The 19044-nt window shown below is 41.7% G+C and overlaps 1 protein-coding gene across 7 annotated transcripts in view; it reads right to left on the bottom strand.

Moving 5' to 3' along the window:
• Positions 1–19044, bottom strand: part of FMNL2 (formin like 2) — a 189040-nt gene that overhangs the window by 31335 nt on the left and 138661 nt on the right. For all 7 annotated transcript variants that reach the window (XM_083705917.1, XM_083705918.1, XM_083705916.1 and 4 more), the window contains exons 7-11: positions 14538–14646; positions 13407–13483; positions 12986–13079; positions 7085–7159; positions 1700–1810 (exon numbers count right to left, since the gene is read on the bottom strand). In XM_083705917.1, coding sequence (XP_083562043.1) covers positions 1700–1810; positions 7085–7159; positions 12986–13079; positions 13407–13483; positions 14538–14646 — 466 coding nt within the window. The remainder of the gene's footprint in view (positions 1–1699; positions 1811–7084; positions 7160–12985; positions 13080–13406; positions 13484–14537; positions 14647–19044) is intronic.

Here is a 19044-nt window from a genome sequence, read left to right as displayed (position 1 = left end):
TCCGGTACCTCTTTTTCTAGAAAAATAGCACTGAGAAAACCAATTGTCCTTCTAAACAATTCAGGTGTCCCATTATAAAGTCTATGGATTCTAGGGGGTGGGTCCTAACTCTGTAATGAAGTGCATGCTTTGTATGCACAAGGTCCCAGGTTCAATCCCTGGTGTCTGAAACCCCGAAGTGCCAGTGCTAATCTGTGCAGACAATACTGATCTAGATGAAAAACTGGGTCTTGATACGCTTCTCTATGGAAGGCAGAGAAAGACACACACACCTCCATCTGAAATTCCAGGCCAGCAGAGCGACTGGTGAGTCATTGACTGTTAATGCAAACAATACAGACCTAGATGGACCAAATAACTGACTTGGTCATATAAGACAGCTTCCTATGTTGAGCGCTAAAAATGTGTGCAAAACTCAAGGAAGACAAGCGATGCAGGTGCAGAGAGAGGAATGGGTAACGACGACATAACAAAGCAGAAATTAGCAATATTATAGTGATACTGGAGTGGGGGATTTCAAGTGTGCAACTGAAGTTTCTTCTTCCTCTTGACAACAGTCCCATGTCATCCTTTGCTTCTTCTATCTCCACAGTTGTGCTTAACTCACGGCTGCCAAGAAGGCAACCACTGTATGATTTCCGCAACTGAACCACAGGGATGCAGAAGGAATAGAATCCTCAAAAGTCAGCACAGTTTTGGTCTGAGCGGTGTATGTCGCTCTGCTTCTCAAAAGAATGAGCAGGAGAAAGTGGGGCGCAGGAGGAGTCAGGGGATCAGAGAGAGCGTTGAGCTGCTGGGACTCCTGAAATGGATCCAGTTGTCTCAGCATTTAGGTCAGCGCAGTGGAGGTACACTGTAGCAGAAGCATTCCATTGGAGCAAAAGTCACTGCACCAGAAGTGTGCACAGTATATGGCTTCATTCACATTTTCTTGGCATTGGAAGCGGGTGGTCACTGTGCATAAAATGCAGCGTTAAGAGATGATTCTCCCTTCTGACTTCTTCCAGGTTTGTGGCTGGCTTTTACCTGGGGCCGGTTGCAGCCTCAAAAGTTCAACAAGCAAAAAAAACAAAACAGCAGCACAAGGCACCGGTCGACAGAAAGTAGTGAGAGAATTTGGTCCTTTTTCTGAAGATGGCACGGCTCGTCAAGGAACAAATTGATATAAGGAGCCCGTGACACTGACGTTTGCAGCTGGAGCATGCATTTAGCTCATTGAGCACTAAAGGCAGAATGGACATTTCTAAGGAAAGACTGGCATGGGAAACATTGGTCAAACGGGGTGGGCTACCTTTTGGGGACTGAGAGCTGCACTCCCTTTGTGGGGAAAGTATAAGATACTGGAAAAGTATAAGACATGGGAAAATATAAGATATAATTCAGAACATGCAGGGGTGACCCCCTAAGGGAGGAGGGTAGGTGGGTAAAACTAAGAAACATTCATTTTCCCCCTTGCATAAAGACCTCAAGCAGTGGATCAGGGTGTATTGATGGTAGTTGATTATTCATTGGATTGTCTTCGTGAGAAGCTTTTTATTTTAGTATGGCTAATGTCTGGCAATTGTTGTTGTTGTTGTTTTAAAAAAAGTAAAGTAAAAGCAAAGAACTCCTTATGGCTCTTTTTAACACAGAAAGCAACAATGAATTCTCAGCATAATCATATCCAAGTACAAAACAAGCCAAAGCAGGCGGTACTCACATCTAGGTATTCATCCAGGCCTAGCTTAGTAAATTCATACTGGAGGTGAACTCTGAAATTCATGTCCTCTACTGAGTGAACCACTATGTTGATGAACTGCATACACGCCACCTGTAAAACAAGAACCAACAAAAAATGGAAACTGGCAGTGCTAACCCTTCATTTTGCACAGGGACAAATCATGTGCAGCAATGTTTGCTGCCTTGTATACAACCCGGATGTTTTAAGACCACCTCAAGATTATGCCTGACAATTTGTGGGAGGTGGGGAACGAATTATACTTGACAAAATAGAAATAAAGTTTTCTGAGTAAGAAGCATGTGTCTTGAAGAAGGGGAGATGTCCTACAACATGTCTACTCAGAAGTAAATCCCGCTGACTGAATGCATTGGGCTCACTCCCAACAGGGAAAAGAGTATACTGCAAACTTAAGCTCTTCTTTAATGGCAATTCCTCTCACCAATTATTGCGTATGTCGTGCCTAGAATGGTGTGGATTTCAGAATGGGAACTGTAATCAGACAAATATGGTACTGTATGTGGAACACAGCACTTTGAACACTTCAAGAGGTCTGGCCTAAACACATTCAGTGAACTGGGACAGGGATAGTGAGAGTAGCGTTAACACAAGCAAAAAGCAGAAGACTGAAAAGAAGTCACCCATTAGAAGTCATTTTCCCTGCTTCCTGGATAGATGATTAGATATAGATGATAGATGATTGATAGATAGATAGGTAGATATAGATAGATAGATGATTGATTGATTGATTGATTGATTGATGATATAGATGATAGATAGATAGATAGATAGATAGATAGATAGATAGATAGAGAGAGATAGATAGATAGATAGATAGATAGATAGATAGATAGATATAGATGATGATGATAGATAGATAGATAGATAGATAGATAGATAGATGATAGATAGAGATAGATGATAGATGATAGATAGATAGATAGATAGATAGATAGATAGATAGATAGATGATAGAGCTACAGCAGTGGAAAATATAAACACTAATTGATCCAAATGTGGTGGAATGGTTTCAGACACTAATTCACAAAGGTATGACCAAGTTTTAAAGTTTCCATCATTAATATCTCTACTTCTCTCCCTTCATTCCAGCTACAAATCCAAAATCTGATTGATACAAACCAGCATTGCAAGAACAATTTATTTGGACTGAATAAATGGATGCTCTGACACTCATTTCCACATGAGTGAGGCACATATTTAAGGATCATGAACTATAGTTTACTGAAGCAAAATATTTGGATCATTTTAAAATGGCACTTCACACACTAACAGTGTCTAGGAATGCCTTTTCAATTTTTCTTTATTCCAGAAAACTTTTTTTTTGGAGGGGGGGGGCATTCTTCTGCCCAGGTGCCATGTCAAGTTAAAGGTCAGCAGCTTAGAGTGATCATTCTGTTTACGTCAGGTCTCAGTTGCTCAAGTTTCAAGAAGTGCTGTGGAGCCTTGTTTGACTCTTTTTTACACTGTTACGACAAATACAGCTTCTGTTCTGCTAATAAGCAACCAGCAAATACAAGGAACAGAAATGGTTCCCCCAGTACAGACGGGCTCAGAAACCAGTCATGGAAGGTCACCAGAGACTGGTTCTTTTCCTCCTCAACTTAGTTCCTCTCCCAAAGCTCTTGAAACACATGTCCCACAGGTGGTTTCCAGCGACATGCAGATCTTGTTAAACACCAGATGGCAACAGACATAGCTGATCTTTTTGCCCATGTGCCATTAATTCTCAAGTGGCTCCTTCTGCATAATTATTTCATTTTATGTCACTCGGGGAAGGTGGGGGCTTAATGTAAATGACCCAAAACTTTATTCACAATGAACAAAAGTCTTGACTCCCAGATGTAGCGCAAAAGCAGATCTCAAAAGTGCACTCTAAGGAGAAATGCTTCTTAAAATGCTTCATGGTATTTTGCAAAAGGTAGACGGTTTATACTGACCTAAGACAGGGAAGGGTTTAGTAACCAGTTCTGCTTGAAGCACCTACAGTCGAGGTTCAGCTGAGACTAATTTAACTGGTCAGATCTCATTGTCCCCAGCCTTTCAACAACTCCTGAAAAGGGGAGGATGGTGAAGAGCAGGCTTCCTCAACCTCGGCCCTCCAGGTGTTTTTGGCCTACAACTCCCATGATCCCTAGCTAGCAGGACCAGTGGTCAGGGATGATGGGAATTGTAGCCTCAAAACATCTGGAGGGCTGAGGCTGAGGAAGCCTGGTGAAGAGCTTCTTCCCAGAGCAACTGCACTGCATCTCACAATGAACTCTCTCTCTTGAAACCAGTGATCCCTGCCTGTCTATGTATTGCTTTCTATTGTGCTGAATCTTTTACCTTCAGTGCCTATCAGAATGGGATGTTCTTTGATTTGTTTCTCTGGAGTCCCTGCCACACAGTGGTACCAGATGCCCGCTGGGATTGGTAGGGTGGGAGACAGGCTGACCAACACCAGGTGGAGCCAGAGACAAAGGCAGATGAAGCCAACTAACTCTAGGTTTGTTTCCATCCTCCTCTGAGTTTCATAAAGGAGTGCAGACAAAGGAGGAAAAAGCTGGCAGCCAGTGTCCCGGACTGGTTGAAAGGAAGAGGATGCAGGAGGGGGTTGGCAGAGTGTGATCTGAGGCTGTTGGGGCGGGGTCCCATCCACTCTAATGGATGAGCCTCCAGTGCTGTGCCCAGGCCCTACCATTGCTTATCTCCTTCCTTTCAAGCCCAATCTTGGAGGAAATGCGATCGTTCAAAATCCCTGGCATCCACAAGCTGAGCTTGCAAGATCTCTGCAGGGAGCTTCTGCCAGCCAGTGCAGTCAAACCAGAGCCTGATGAATCAGCTGACTTACTGCAAGACCACTTCCGACGTTCCCCTCCAGGCTCTTCACTGAAACTAACCACTAGTGCTCACTGTCTGAACTTGTGGGCTTTATTCATAACAAAAAGAGCCCTGTGGCTGGTGAGTCAACTAGACGTCGCCACAGATGATCAGTCTGTTAGCTGCCCAAAAAAGTTAAAAATATTCTACAGTGGGGGTTTTTTTTTAATCTCTTACTTCCCTTTTGCAAGCAGCTGTCATGGTTTATAAAGGCACACTATATCATATGACCATGCATGAAAAGGGTACTTGAGTTAGGACAACAGTCTATCATGAGGCTTGTGGAGAAGGGGATGGGGTTGAAGGAGTTCAACCCGGGGGAAAGGTCCTAATGAGTTGGGGGTGGTGATCAGGAATCCCAAGAGGAGTCTTAGATCCAGGGGAAGGCTGAGTGTGTGGTCAAGAGAATAGCACACCTAAGTGTCATGGGATATCCCAAGCTCAATGTCACTGCCAGCTGAGGTGGCTCAGATGTTTTTCCCCTGCCGGTGAGAAGCCACCTCTTTCAGGGGAAGCACTTAGGGATAAATCTGACAGCAAGCCAGCCCTGCCATCTCCACCTATTTGGGACCACCAGGTCTCCCCATTTGGCCCTAGTTTGTTTGACCAAGCCATGCCCTCCTGCCCCTACAACTGATGATGTCAGATGCAGGGAGGAAAAGACAAAGCTGAGCCAAAGGGGATTTGCACAGCACTTTGGAAGCCCTGACAATCAGATGGTTGTCAGTGCCTGTGCACTACACACAACACTTGGCAAGTGACAATCAGCTCACCATCCACACAGGCACCTGATGTCATTGTGATTGACAGGTGGACCTGTCAAACATAGCTCACAGGGGAATAGAATCTCCAGGTTCAGGGGCAATATACCTCTGAATGCCAGCTGGAAGAGGACATGAAGTCAGGAAGGACTGCTTGTATTCTGTGTCAGTGGACTTTTCAGAAGCATCTGGGTGGCCAATGTGGAAAGTATGATGCTGGACTAGGTGATGCAACAAATCTTGTATTCTTAATTTATACGAGGGCTGGTTCACATACTACTGTCCCAATGAGGGAGTCTCTCTTCTTACTTTGGAAGACTGATGAAAGGACCCTTGCTCACTGATGGTCAGCGCAGGAGATTAGAGAGGATCCTAGGACAAACGTGCCTTGCTCCCTTGCACACACATACTCCTTCCCAGTGAAAAAGAGGAGTGGCTTCTGCTGCCAAACACCAGCCTTTCCTTATTAGTAACGTCTAGAATTTTTAAAGTATTGCATTGCCTAAATGATCCAAAGTTGTTCTTCTCACACCAGATAACACCTTTTCAAAGTGCTAAACCCTGGTGCCTTCATAGAAATTTCAGCAGTGGTAACAGGGCACAGATGGGTTCAGTTGCCAAACTTAACTTGTTAGCTAGAATTGTGGCCTTTTAATTTCATACTGGAACATATAGTTCACTTGCGCTGTCTGTTCTCAGTGTCTATTTTCTCTCCCAGTAAAAGGGGATGTGGGGATCAGTGACTAAACTAGGAAGAAGGAAACTGGTAAAATGGAAGTGGAACATTTGTCTGTAGAACAGGAAGAGGAATAGCATGCCACTTCCCCATCTATGCTTTGGTTCATGAGGCATAAGCATGCTGTAGACTGCAAATATTTACTTCATTTCCCCTCTCAGTTAACACTGTTCCTTACTTTAAAATAAGACTTCCCAGACCATGGCAAGTATCACTTTGACTTTTTAAGTCGGGGTAATCAACATGGTGCTTTCCACAACTTGTGGACTACAAGTCCCATCAGTCACAGTAAGCACAGCCAATGGGAAGCGATGACAAGCACTGTAGTTCCATCAACATCTGGATGAACATATTGGCTACCCCTGGCTTACGCACTTTTTCTGAATCCTAAAATTTTCAACACTGCATCCTAGGACCAATAACTGGAGCCAATCAAGCTTTCCCATTAGGAAACACAGCAAAGAAACACAGAGGTCACCAAGGAAATATATCCTATGATTAAGTAGAAAAGAGCATGTTGCATGCAGCACTGCTTGGGGAGCAATGAAACAACTCCTATTGCTCATGCCTATTGCATTTCCCACACGGTCTTTGCCTTGGAGCCCCGTTGTTCATGGCCCTAGAAATGAGGGTTAGCATTGCAAGTGGGCACATAAGTTTAGGTCCTCTGAATGGTGCTTACAGAACAGGCTTTCCCTTCTGTTCTCCCCACTGCAGCCCTCCCAAAAAGTGATCATGAGGTGCAGGAGACTCTCATGGATGGAGTGGAATGTGCTGCTGCAAAGGACTGCTCATGCTGAATACTTATGCATCCAAACCATATTCATTTTGTCTTTGTTAATCTGGGTAAAGCTGAAAACTTCTTTTTCCTCTTTAGGTAGGCCCACTGCAGAAAGTTTTGAAACCCCCAATTTATATGCAAAATATACACTTAAAAGTAAACAATAACAATGATCCAAAGTGACACACGGTGACACATACAACACTCACCATGAAATCTATATTGTTATCTTCATTTCGAAAATGTTCCATCAGCTTCTCAAACCTCTGCTTTTCCCCACAAACCTGGAAAGGAATTGCAGAGAGGTTCTGTTATACATCTGTACACTAGAGGGAGTGCTAAAAACACCGCTGAATACCTCTTGGCTTGTAACGTGCAAAATAAATGGGAGTTCTGAACTAGTCAAGTAGATATTCTGATACCACATATGCAGAATACTGCAGTCAGAAGCAGTGTCTGGGCAGACATCGCTAAAATGTCCATGAAAAGCCAGACATATGGCAACCCAGTGTCGCCTCTGGCGATTTCCCTTTAAAATAGCTCAAAAACGTTTGTTTCTTTTGCGATGTTGCCAAAAACAGCTCAACAACTTTGCCCAAAAAATGTTCAACAACTTTTCTGTCTGGATTTTCACTGTTGTGAAATATGGCAACCTTAACCACTATAAGCTTCTAAAATACAAAAGCACATGGAAAATCACTATTTAATTTAACTGGGGTGGGGTCATGTTTAGTAACCAAATTTGGCGCCTCTTTTATTTGCTCTTGCATCTACAAAGGCAAGTTAATCCTCATAATAGCAACTTTCTCATTGCTTTGCTCCTTTGGGTTTTAACAACACCTTAACACAGAGAAATTAAACCACTGAAACTATGACAGGGAAACTGTTCACCAGTATAATTATAACAGGTTAGGTTGCTGTGAAAGGTATAGAAGCAGTAAAAAAAAAAAAAAGTTGGTAAACCTAGTGAAAAGCTTTGCCATTAGCATAAGCTCATTATGACCATTGATCTTGCTACAGCATGTATTATTTGTGTGATACAAAACGAACAGCATGTAGGCCTAGACTTACTTAGGATCCTTCAATCATGTCCTATTAAAATAATAACTGATGATGTCAGAGTCAATCATATTGTTAATACTACAGCAGGTGTGGAGACCATTGGACCCTCCAAATACTGCTGAACTACAGCTCCCATTAACCCTGGCAATTGATCAGGCTTGCTAGCGGTGTTGGAAGTTAGAGTTGACCAGCATCTACAGGACAAAACTTTTCCCATTCCTGCACTACAGAGGAAGCAGAGCTTAGAGCACAATCATGGTGAAGGCCCTAAGAGCTGAGGCAGGAGGGGTCTTCTGCGTTAGACCAGGGTTTTCTTTTTTTCAGCTGGAGCTCACAGGAGCTCCGATCAGGTGGACAACTGTGGCTCATCTCAGTCACTGCTAGGGATTTCTGATGGTGGCACGGAAATTCTCTACACAATCAGGGCAATCCATCTGGCAAGCTGCTCTAAAAATTGCGGAACACTTGCCAATTGGCAACTGGAACAGGCAGATCAAACCCTGGGACTCTGCTGAACTTTTGAGTTAAGTGAAAATGCGAGAATAAGACACAGAATTCAATTCAGAATGAACTCCTTAAGGCAGTGGAATCAGGAGGCAACCATGAATATGATCTAACTTTTAATATGCTTATGCGTTTAAACCTTCAAGTCACACTCTCTTAATTGTTCTGCTTTCTTTCTTTTTCTCCCACTACTCAGAGGTCACAATGACTTCTTTTTCTTCTTAGTACAATGGTCTAGTGTAATCAACCCATTTCACTCCAGGGTAGTACTATTTTGGGAGGGTGTTTCTTCCAGACTGGCATTGCGAGCTTACAGATTGTTGGGGGAACAAAAGACCAGTTTTCTTGCAAGTTTCTGTTTAAGTAAATGGTTGTTTAATGTTTACTAGGCTGAAAATACTTTGGAATAAAAATAATACACACACCAAGAGGGCTAACATCATTTGCAGATTACATCTCCAGGCAAAGACGATTGGCTCATGTTTTCCAACACGTCTTGCTGTTACTTATAAAATTAAATAGCTGAATTGACCAGTAAAAATGAAGCTGGCTTCTTATTTGCAATAAAATTCTCCTCCTGAGTTAAGATACATAAATTTGAACCTCTATTAATCTCTGTAAGAGTCTGGGGTTCAACAATGGACCCTGCAGGAGGGAAAGTAATGAAAAATAAACAGCCACAGTTCACTTGCCAAGCACTGATCCTCAAGCTCACTAAAAAGTAATAACAATAGCTCCTTCACAGCTTTCTATCACAGGCCCAAAATTCTGATGCCATAACACTGCATTTACTTGTTGGTAAGCCCCATTGATTTCAATGGGTTTTTTTCTCCAAGTGAGCATATTTTAGAATTGTAGCCTTGGCCAGACTAAGCAAGGAACATGATGAGGGGCACGTTTAGCACCATCACTGTTGTTGTTGTTGTTGTTTTGAAAAGAATTCAGCCCTATGAAGCCCCAATCCAGGGCCACATTCTTGATTTGTGTTGGCATTGATCTGGTTTCCTGACCATAAATACTCCCTTCCATCTGTACTTTGGGGGCAAATAAGAGTGCAGACATTGATTTCTGTATGGCTGCTTTTCCTCCCAAATAAAAGTGGCAGAATTAAGCATGCTTCTTCTACAAGTAGAGCTCTCTTCAAGCTTTCAGGGCAATTTGTGAGACTGCATTAGGCTGGTCCACAACAGGGCCTTCTCGGTAGCAGTTCCCCATTTAGAGAAAGCCTTCCCTAGAGAGATGAGCCTGTCTGCCTTTAGTATTAACATTCAGGAGGAATTTAAAAGCATCCCTGCTTATCCAGGCATTTGATGTCTGGAAGATACTGTTCCTGGTAATCTGGAAATCATTTGCTGTTTAGGATATCTGGATGCTTTTAAATGTTTTCAAACATTAAAAAAAATTTAAAATTTAATTGTGTTATTTTGCATTTTTGTTGTTTGCCACCCTGGACTCCTTCGGGAGGAAGGGTGAGGTATAACATGATAAGCAAACAAACCAACCTGGAAGGGGGGGGGGGAGAAAGAGTTAAGTCTGAAATATGACTGTCAGACAATTTATTGCATGACGGATGGTAGCTACAATTCATTTCTTATAAATAAAACCAAATTTGATCCCATATAACACAAAGAGAGAAATACAGCCTCCCTTAAATGAAGAGAATGCTAACAATCCTGACTCATCCATCCATTTATCTTGTATAGCTGCTCTTCAGAAGAGTTGTTCTGTACAAAATAATAATGATAAAAATTAAATTTTAAAAATTAAGATCAACCCATACTCCAGTTTTAATGTAACTGCAATATATCTGTAAACTTGGTATCCCAGGATGTTTTAGAGGCTGCATTAAACTAGATTAAACTACTGGAACCAGCTCAATATGTCTGCCTGACTTCCTGTCCCATTTAGCTACTCGTAAATATCAGATAACAGACCTTCATATATCATTTTAATGTAGTGCAGAGGAACTTTCTTTTGACACACAGTGGCCAAACAATGTGCTGGGATTGTAATGAACGTCATTTATTAAGCCTGGAACTGGGGGAAAGAGCATGCTGGTATTCAAACTGGATGAAGCATAGCTCTTCTCAAGGACAACTAAGGCTACAATCCTAACTCCACTCCCCTGGGAGAAAGACCCATTGAATACAGTGCGAATAATGTCTGCGTAGGTATGGTGAGGAGGATTACACTAAAATGAAAGAACAGTATAGGAAACAAGAGCAGACAAAACAGAAAGCACAAAAAATCCCTTTAGTGCCAAAGGCTCTTCTATATCCTTTGAAACAGGTGAATCATTATTTTTATATGAACCACGACAGCTCGGTTCTCAGATGCATTCCAAAAGGAATGTATTCCTTATGCACTGCTGCCTAAACTTAGCAAAAACCAAGTGTGTATGTGTGTGTGTCTATTTTAAAAATGAGCTGGTACATGGAAATATGCTGCAGATTCAAGCCTTTGTCACAATTCGCTAATGAGATCACAGGAGGTCCTTCTGCCCCGAATGGAAACAACAAATGGCAGCAGAGAAGAACTCTAATCTCTCTCGCACATTCGCCTCTTATGCCTCCTCCCCACAGCATTCAGGCACAGCCTCAAACACACACCTCCTTTCCACTCACCAATTCATATATTCCCTACCTAGCTCAGACCTCTCTGTCCCACAAAAGGGAATGAGCAGCTTCTGTCTTCATTCTTAAAAGGCAATTTGACAGGAGCCTGTCACAGAGTACTCCCTCCTTAGACTGAAGACTCTAGCTTACCCTCCATTTTTTAAATGATCCTGGATTGAGTGAAAAGTGTGTGTGTCTGTCTGTGTGTGTGTGTGTGTGTGTGTGTGTGTGTGTGTGTGTGAAGTTTGGCCTGCATTTATGACTTTAACTTTTTTTTTTTTAGCCGCTGTTTTAACAGTCTTAAACTTAACTTGGCTCTGGCTTTAATAGTTGGTTTTACTGTTCTGCCCATTCAAAATCATTGCCTATTACCATGCCCTATAATAACTACACACTATAATTATTTAGTGCATTTATTCTTGGTTTAACCTCTCATTTGCATGCAGTTCTGGGAACCCTTCGAGTTCGAAGAGAGGGATAAAAATGGAGGAAACAAATTTTAAATGTGTATTTCTTGGATGGATGCAAGAGAGCCGGGGAAGCATCCTGCTCTGTCAGCAGCTGCTCAAGTTCAGTCACAGTTCCACTGGACATCATGCTGTTTAATGTTTTCATGTGTATTTTCCAGGTATTTCCATTTCTTACTCCAAAAGCACTGGTGGCGGGGGGGAGGGGTTCTACTCACACAACTAATCTCTCATGCTTCTCTGTGACTCCACAGCCATCTATGGACCAGTCAGTGTCCTACTACTATCTCCATAGATGGCTTCCAAGTTCACAATTCTACAGGAAATTTAATAATAAAATGGTAAAGTATATGTTTTGCAATGTTACCTGCTAATTAGGTTGATCTATTTAGACCTGGGATGGGGAACCTGGGGCCCTCCAGATGTTTCTGGATTACAGACCCCCAAATTAAAAGAAACCTAACTCAATGTGCTAAAAATATGTGGATTTTATATACAAAACAGCCCAATGTGTTTTGGCCAATTATCATTTAACTAGCGACAGCTAATGTGAATGAGAGAGATATTTACCCGAGAACTCTGTGGGCTCTTTTTGTCAATTTGACCTCTGAAGGTTTTTAAACAACAGTGGGGCAAAACATGTTGGCTTGTTTTGAAAATAAAATCCCTACCAGTGAAGGAAGTGAGGCAAAATAAGGGAGAGGGAGGTAGAAAGAAAGGAGGGGGAGGGGGAGGGGGAGGGAGGGAGAAGAGGAAAGATCAGTCAGATGGGTCAAGGATTTTATTTGCAAGGTTGGAGAAATAGATAAGACTGCTTAGAGTCATGGAACTGTAGGGTCTGGCTCAGTTGCAGCATGGTGCTGATAATGGCCAAGGTTGCAAGTTAGATCACCATATGGGACAGCTGCCTAATCCTGCATTGCAGGGGGTTGTGAGCCAATGTTATGTATTATAGGCCCCAAATGCAAGACCTGTGCTCCTTCACACTCCCTTCTTTATAGTTGCTTTTAACCATTTGTCCTTGTTTTTATCTTTTTAAGTTATGTATGATATAATCACCTTCTAACTACCAGTTTTTATCCCTTACTTGTTTTAAGTCTTAAGTGTTCACTTTATCCGTAAGTTTTATCTTATGCTGGTCTGTGACCGAAATAAAAGCTTGATGCTGATACTATGTATTATGAACCACGGCGATCTGACATTAATTAGGATCCTGCTTCTAGATTCAGTGTGAACTAGTGTCACAAACTAATTTGCACATGGAGGCTAATGTTCACCACACCAGAAGCGGTGTCAGATAAGCATGCTGAAATGTGTCCCCATGATGCACATGTATGAACAGCTACATTAGTCTCAGGCTGGGCCTCATGAAATAAAGATGAGCCGCTGAGCTCCGGCAGACCTTATCCAAAGTAGCTGTGCAAGGCACATGGCAATCTCTGATGAAACAAGAGCAACCTACCTCTTTAAAATTATCAAAGGCAGACAAAATGATTTCGTGCCCTCCTCTTACAAGACAAACTGCTGCCAACAGTTCTAAGACCAGCGCCTTTGTTCTGTGCAAAGGAAGAAAGAGAGAAATCAATTAGAGCAATGTGATGACTCAGCTTTTGCAAGATGGATGTGACGGCATCTGAGAATATTTCTTTAATATTCAGCTGCTGCTTCAAAAGAATGACCCTGCTATTAGCTTCAAGCAAGATGTTGCAAATGCTCAGTACCTCTGCGGGTCATAGAGTTGTTTGTGTCAAGTTAAGCGATGACAACTTTAGATTAAAGCAAACCAGCATATGCAAATGAGGGGTTTCTCACAGAGCAACTTCCAAGCAGGAAAAACTAATCACCACACACAAAATTTCCAGCACAAAAGAGGAGCCTTTTACCTGGGATTCTTGTTGTTCAGGCTTAGTGCAATTTCATTAACAGCATGGGGGTGCGACATGACCATATTGAACCCGTACTAAAACAGAAATTGGAAATAAGAGTTCAGTGTTTGGAATGCATTATTATCTTTATTAAAAATCCACAAACCTGGGCAATTTCACTCATTTCTTGATAGTGAGTGCAAGTTTGCTACTGAATGTAACTTAATTAAACTGGGAATTAGAGCCAATCCAGGCTTTTTGGCAAGTGTATCTATATGACGTTTGTACATTAGGGTTGCCATATATTGAAGAGCAAAAAAAAGAGGACACTATGATGACTCTCATTTTAAATACCCCTACTATAGGTATGCTATAGAGACTGTGATATATTGCTGAGGGGGTCAGAAGAAGAGAAGAGGAAAGCAAGTCTTTAACCACCAGTTAAGTCTATGTCTCATCCAGAAAGTATAGCCAGAGATATTTTGGCAAATTTAAAAAATCTACCGGGAAAGAAATTTTACCCTGAAAAAGAGGACTTGTTGTGGAAAAAGAGGACACGTGGCAACCCTATACATTTAAATACGACAGACCACAAGATTCAGTCTGAATTCTGATTTGGTGTTTAGAAAGCAACCCACCTTAATCCAAAGCAGTTTGTAGGCTGTCCAATTCAGCTCAGGGTCAATCCAAGTCTGCTTTGTTTCCCCCTACCAATTGACTATTAATACCACCAAGAATGCATCCTGACTGTGTTAGGAATTACTTCCAACTTTTTTACCCAGTTTCAGTTGCAGAATGCTTGGTTGATCTGCCAAAAACGTACCATGTTTTATATTACTATGTCATACTCCTAGTAGGCCCAATTAAATCAATAGACATGAAAAACCTACGTCTATTTATTTCAATCTACTATGAGTATGACTTAGAGACAAGCCCTTAATAATTTTCAGTAGTGGGAGTCACAGGGATAACCACTAGTTTTGTTTTCTCTCCAAAGCTTTCAGTTATAGTGCTTTACATAATATTTTGTGCCCACATGACTCAGCCTACTACATTTTTATAAGCATGGACACCTGCTTCCTTTACTGAGAGAAGGAACACAATCCATCCCATTGAAATAAGTTACCAAAAGAACTAAAGTTTCGTTACCTGGTAATTCATGATGGCACGTAAACACATGATGCAGACATGAACATCATCCTTTTTACTCACTAATCTTGAATTTTTAAGTGTTCTTCTGCTTGGTAAGGTGTTATACCTGCAAAGAGAAGATATTTGGCTATTAACAAAAACTGATTTTCCATCCGTTCTCTGCCATCACCTGTGAAGATACGCAAGCAGTCTCATTATTAATAATGACAACAACACAACAAAATAGTGACAGCAGCAGCATTTCAGTCTTGCATCAGCATTTCAGTTGCTGCAAAATGTTCGTATTAGTGTCATGAACAAATTAACAAAGTTAGCTTCTTATCATACCATGGAATCATAGTTAGAAGGGTTAGAAAACATTTCAGTAGAACTGTTAACTGGTGCATTATACGACAGATCTGTATTCAGTTGGATTATTTTTATTCAGTTGTGTGACATACTCAAAGGCCTTTATGCTATGAGAAAAGGATTGGTATACAGTAATTCCCAGTATTTCTGCATCCTCTCAAGCACCTGTCCTTCTACTTTTTCTGAGGTTAATAGATGCACTAAGAAAGCCGACATCTTTGCAACAACAAGCGAAGATGTGCTAGTTTAGCAGCTGTTTACATTGTGATTACAACCTGGCACCTGTCAGGTCTTGGCACTCCGTCAATGTATGATGTCTGGAGTAATCACTTAATCACTGCTGTGGTACTTTAGGTCCTAGCAAAGCCATACATTCTTTCCGAATAAACTCTCTAGCTGTCAGTTTCTTGCCAAGTGTCACTCATCCAAAGAGCTACATGTTGCATGAAAGGCAGGAAACGTTAACACCGATGTTCTTTGGCTTCATCTTGTATCTGCCTACACAACTGAGTTCCATACAAGCCTATTCAACACTTTAACGGGGATTTTCTCGAGCTGCACAGAGAGCAAACCTACATGTACATTGAAAATCCACAGCAGATTCTCCCCGAGTCTGTAGCTTCAACCTCCACCACACTAGAAATTCAGCACCCGATTCAGTTTTACAGTGTTTCTGCAGACTTTGCTCACATATCTTCAAAGCAATGCTAACCCCTGATCTGTGACAGTGGAAAGAAGAGCACACCCTGCCCACCAGCAGTGTTGCTGCTGACAGAAGTTGTCGTAAGTCATGGGTAGGATAAAGAGCCATCCCATTTCCTAGTAAAGGGTTTAATCCGGGGCCCCTCTGCTTCACTAGCCTGGAGTTGGCACCACGAGACAGTGGAGAACTACCACCACCTCCACCCACATTCCACCCTGGCCAGCAGGGCTGTAGAGTTGGCAAGAAACCCCCTGCCACCACCACCCCTAGTTAGCACTACACTCTTTCAAGTGTATATTCATGACTATAAGGGCTAAAGACTTTCTTTTTAAAATGGAGAAAGATAAACAAAAGCTGAGATTCTCAAGAACCTGGGTTTGGTGCCCACTAGCTTACTGTGGCTTTCCTGCACTCACTCAGCCCTACATGTAAAATTCCATCAGCTCTCCATTCATCCCCACCCCCCACCCCATAAAGCTCTGTGCTAAAGCAGAGCCTCCTTCTAAAGGTCCTGTAATAATAAGTTTACACAGAACATATCGGCTGCCATGGTTGGTTGGATGGTTAAGCTTAGAAGTGCTATTACATACTTGGATTCTACAGAAACACACACACACACGTTGGACCCAGGCCCAGTTCTTCCATGGCCTCCATTTACTTATTTAATATTCATGGGAAACTGTTTTCATTAGTCAAGTTACAACAGCACTCTGCATTTAAAAAACAACAACAACCATCATTGTTAGGAAAAATATACTTTTATTAACATGTTTTATCTACAGTATCATTTTAACATGCAGATATAAATGTTCATAGATTAGGTGCTTTTTAATAACCTGCTCTTTCTAATTGCCAAATAAAACAACCTAGCACTATTCAACCTAGCCAAATAAAAGCTAATTATTCTAAAATTGTTTTAGCTGTTGCTTTTAATGACCATCTTACTAAATCATCCTAGCGTAATTTAACTGGGGCTGAAATACTACGCAAGGAGCAACTCTTGTTGAAATATATGAAGCCAAAATATATAGGTCTGGATGCAATTATCATGATGTCTGCATTTAAACTGAAAACCTTACTTACCAGTATGAAAGAAACAGACATTCAATATTCCCGAGCTTCATGTTAATAGAGAAAATGTTTCCATTTGTTCTATACCAACTCTCTGCCAGGTCTCATTGGCAGTTACCATCATGTGATAATTAAATTCGATATGAGAACATCACAGCCTTTGTTCTCACTGGATATTCTCATAAGCAAGCATGCCAGTCCATCAAAGACAGCTGGTGCCTCAGACCAACATATTTTGGGGAAAATTCATATCCTATACCATTTATTGAACACTGAATCTGAAACTTTGGAAGGAGGGATAATTCAGGACCACACCTACACCACTCTTCTGAGAGCTTTCTCAGGGAGGGTGAGTTTCACAATTTTCTCCAAACATGTATCTCTGACTCAAATGTCAGTTGATAAATCAGGGCATTGTACATTAGATATTACTTAAATTTGCAATGAACAGAAATAACAAACAATTGATATCTCCCTCTGACACAAAATAAATAAATGTAGCTGTATACTCTCTGCTGAGAATAAATAGTCGAGTGAAAAAGACCTGGGTACATTCATGAAAAATATATATTTCTGATAGGTGGAAAGATGAAATAAAATATTATCTTGTGCTGTGCAGCAGGCCTTGCAGAGATCTGTTCCTCACTGCTCATATATGCTTCATCGTGGCAGCACATGATATATGTTATTTCAGCTCTAATGTCAACTGTCTAAGCTAGTTTATGCTACAGCTTGGAAAAGCTATTTTAAAAAGTGCATTACTGCCATAATTTCCAATGTTCATATAACTACCCATTTTTATTAGCCACCCTCTTCTACTAAAATATTATCATAAATGGAACCAGGAACAGCTACTTAAAAAATGGAATGCTATTAAAGAACATATGAGTTGGGACTCCGCAGTATAACTCCCTTCAGGCCAGCTCTCAGACTGAGCATATAAATACAGGGCAAAGCTCATTTTGCTTTCTGGACTCAAGTGCACCACTTCTAAGGTTATCTAAAAGATTGTGCTCTCCCATGCAAGCCTGTCTGGGTTGTAAGAACTCTGAGAGTGCCCCTTCCTTCTGTTCCATCAACACCTGAAGTGTTTGGGTAGGAATTTGATAGGTGGTCTTCCAATTGATTGCCCTCAAACTCTGGATCTCCTTGCCAAGGAAGGCCCTTCTAGTCCTGAGGTGACTTGAGGATAACATTCACCCTTGGGCCAATCCTCCAAGGCCAGATACCAGTGGTGGGTGCAACCACACCACCCTCTTGCATACACCCAGGCATAGAACACAAAGAGACATCTGTCTGGTCAGGAGGTGAGGAGGAGAGGCTATTGTCTTCTTCCCATTCATCATCTGGGGCACTCTGCCCCTAACCCCCCTACACTCCTATTAAGAAAAAAGTCACTGTGTGTAATCCAGGTTTCCAGAATGGAAAATTAACACCAATTTCTGTTGGTGAAATGAGTATTCTGGGCTGAATACCAGGCAAGAGTCATTACAGCTGGCAAATCCACAGCCAAGCTGAAGGGACACTTATTTAAGGGCCTCTGTTAATAAGGAAACACTTTACATTAACCAGCTACAGGAGTGGAAGAGACTGAAAATTCCTAATCTGGATGTTTATTTCTCAGTGCTATGAGCAATGTGGAATGTGTGTGGATATTCCCTGAAGTTATCCATTTCAATTATTACATTAATTGGCCCGCCCTGTGGAAACCCTCCCATCAGCTGTCAAAGAGACATTTAGAAGACATCTGAAGGCAGCCCTGTTTAGGGAAGTTTTTGATGTGTGACATTTTAATGTATTTTTAATCTTTGATGGAAGCTGCCCAGAGTGGATGGGGAAACCCAGCCAGATGGGTGGGGTAAAAATAATAAGTTGTTGTTGTTGTTGTTGTTGTTGTTGTTGTTGTTGTTGTTGTTATAGATGCTAAGATTAAGATAAACTTAAGTAAGGTCATCAAAGGAAATTTTCACTTCCATTTTCTCCACTGCAGCCCCTATCCCCATATTCTTAGAAAGTCTCTCCAGAGGATCAGTGGCCCTCCTGAACAAATCTGGGATGGGGTGAAGGAAGCTGTTGGAGAAGACGACAAGGGCCCAAGCTTGGGTGTGCCTCCATTCAATTTTGGACAATTCCCCACTCCAACTTCCACTAGCAACCCCTTGTGCAGTATCCCACATTGTTCAGGTCCCCACACCCAACTCTTAGAAGAGGCTGCAGAGAGAGAAGGGGTAAGACACATTCCTTCTGTGAACTTCATTAACATGTCACCGTATCTTAGGTTGCAAGCCATATCAGCACATTAGGTTCCTCTATCTCAGCAGTTGAAAAACAAGTGGGGATTGTTTCTGACACTTTGTGGATAAAGATCCATAGCCCAGAAAC

This window comes from Podarcis gaigeae, assembly GCF_964106915.1.
Source record: "Podarcis gaigeae genome assembly, chromosome: 1".
Classification (NCBI taxonomy): Eukaryota; Metazoa; Chordata; class Lepidosauria; order Squamata; family Lacertidae; genus Podarcis; species Podarcis gaigeae.
This window is presented reverse-complemented; position numbering and strand designations above follow the sequence as displayed.